General features: G+C 46.8%; 1 protein-coding gene across 1 annotated transcript in view; it reads left to right on the top strand.

Annotated features, from left to right (window-relative positions):
- Positions 1-366: 366 nt before the first annotated feature.
- The window catches only part of LOC105236937 (atherin-like), a 6,833-nt gene continuing 4,597 nt past the window's right edge, over positions 367-2,602 (top strand). The window contains exons 1-2 of the mRNA XM_034657204.1: positions 367-472; positions 2,461-2,594. Of these exons, the coding sequence (XP_034513095.1) occupies positions 367-472; positions 2,461-2,594 (240 nt within the window). The remainder of the gene's footprint in view (positions 473-2,460; positions 2,595-2,602) is intronic.

The following is a 2,602-nucleotide window of genomic DNA, read 5'->3' on the forward strand; positions in this document are numbered from 1 at the left end:
GGTACAAGACAAACAGAGAACATCAGGTTCCAACAGTTACTTCAATCAAACTGAATTTATGTTTCGTGCCTCAATTTCTTCATATGCCTAAGAACCATTCCAAACTACCTGAAGTCAAAAAGGGACACTTGGTCATTCCTTCCCCCAGCCACATCACCCCCTCAAGACCACCTGATCTTTCCAAACTAGACTTAAAATCCTACCTCTTAAGTTTTCCCTGATGACCCCAGCTAGAAGCATTTATACATGCCACACTCTGTGCCAAAGGCTTTTCATACATTATTCTCATCCAATTCTCCCCAAAGCCCTATGAGGTTGCTACCATCACAATCCCTATTTTGAAGATGGGAAAACCCAAGCTGAGAGATGAAGGCACTTGTCCAAGGTTCAACTAGTGTTCAAAACCAGGGATGTTTGACTCTGAAATCCAAGTTCTTTAACCCTACGCTGTACCGCTTTTTCCCCTCCAGTGGTATAATGACTAACTAGCTTCTACATACTACCTCAGAGGGTCTCCTGTCACTTCATTTCTCTAGGTTTCAGTTTCTGCATCTGAAAAACAGGTGATGTTGTTCAGGATGCCTACTAAGATCCCTTCTAGCTCTTACAGTATTAGAATACATTTTAGGGGCGCCTGGGTGGCATAGCGGTTAAGCGTCTGACTTCGGCTCAGGGCGTGATCCCGGCGTTATGGGATCGAGCCCCACATCAGGCTCCTCCGCTATGAGCCTGCTTCTTCCTCTCCCACTCCCTCTGCTTTGTGTTCCCTCTCCCACTGGCTGTCTCTATCTCTGTTGAATAAATTTAAAAAAAAAAATCTTAAAGAATACATTTTATAATTCTTTGTATACTCCATGCAGGTTAATACACACACACACACACTTTGGAACTTAGTCACTTAAAAATGCAAAGCAGTGGCAACATGAAAGCAGTGGAAACAACTCCAAGACTTTGTGTCAAACAATAAACGTTCTTGATTCCTCCCCACTCAGGTCCAAAGATGCACTTCTGAGTCCATTTTCCCACATTATGAAAAACTATGTTTTTCCCAAGAAGTGTAAGGATGTGATCCTTAAGGCTTCTAGACTTCACCACACAACCTGGTAAAAAGAACGGTAAGCAGGCACTCAGTCCAATGGGGGGGGGGGGGCTAGAATGTTATTTTGTACAGGACAACTGTTCAATAAGCGTTTATTGGGTCATGATACAGAATGGTTTGAGGTCCTCCAAGTCTCACACCAAAAGCCCATATATACAACGTGAGCTTTGTAACTGGACTGATTGTGCAGTAAATTAGAACAATCTAATCAAGGTAATGTTAACCTAAAAGCAAAGAACCCATGAAAGGATAAAGCCATGCTGAGACAATTTACTATCAAAAATAAGAGTTGGGTTTGTCTAGAAAGGTAGTATAATTATTTCTCTTTGTGTGCAGAAACAACCATCAATATCCCAACATAATCCTTCTGTGTTGAAAGTGAACCTAAGAACTATCAAGTAAGATCCAGGCATTACTGGACCAAGTTGAAAAGCTTTGGCAAAGGGTTCAAAAAAAAAAAAAAAAAGCGATAGCAGAGCTAAGGTAAAATGTGTTAAAAAAGCAAATCTCTTGGAATCCTTCTGCTTATAAAAGTGACAGTTTCATCTGAAATCCCTACCAACCGCTAAGTTTGAAATGAGTCGTATATTCGTAGGTCCAGACTTCAACCAACACCAGCAAATGGAGTTTTAGATAGCTTTTTAAAACAATAGTCTTGTCAGGGCGTAGGGAAAGAAGCGAATCCAGGCTCTGGAGTGGAAGCTCCCGGAGGTATCAGATACAGTAGCAGATACAGACTTCACGCAAATGTAAAAAAAAAAAAAAAAAAAAATGTCCAAAGCTGAAAAAAACTTTCGGGCCAAACTGTATTTCAGTTTTCTAGAATGCTGTCTCTTTAGAGAATCCTCAAATGATCCTTGGTTTTTAAGTAAGTCTTTCTGAGAAGTAGAAAGTCATCCATTTAGGGTAAAAGGGTCCTGTTACCAAGGAAGTAGTGTCCGAAAGTGTGCAAATCCCACAATCTGGAAGAGAACGTCTGCCCCTCCGAAGGCTTTCATTTTCAGGCGGAAAAACAAACCCGGTGTCACCTCAACATCGGGGCCACACAATCCTCGCCACCATTACAAAACCGAAGTGCCAAAGGTGCAGAATCTGAAGCCGGAAGCACTACGAGGCCAGGATCGAGTTCCAGGAGAAAAAAAATCAAACCCAAGAGTGCAGCGCAGACCCTCCGCGGCCCCGGGCCGAGGGAGGCACGCTAGGCCCTTCCGGTCCGAGCCGCCGTCGCCGGGAGGCCGGGCGACAAGCCGGGCGACGGGCCGGGCTTCCACCCGAGCCCGGGGATTCGCGGCCTACCCTCGCCGGTGCCCTCTCGCTGACTCCGACACCGGCAGTTCCTCGCCTCGGCCCCTTCGCCTGAGGTGAGGCCTGCGCGGGCCGCGGGGAGCCGGAGGAGAGCGCCGAGCCTCGGGCCAGCCGGGTCGGTGCGGACGCCGCGGCGGCGGAGGCCGTGGCCGCCCCTCCCCCACCGGCCCGGCCCAACCGCCGCTACGACGCGAGCAG

The sequence above is a fragment of the Ailuropoda melanoleuca genome, chromosome 4, assembly GCF_002007445.2.
Source record: "Ailuropoda melanoleuca isolate Jingjing chromosome 4, ASM200744v2, whole genome shotgun sequence".
Taxonomy (NCBI): Eukaryota; Metazoa; Chordata; class Mammalia; order Carnivora; family Ursidae; genus Ailuropoda; species Ailuropoda melanoleuca.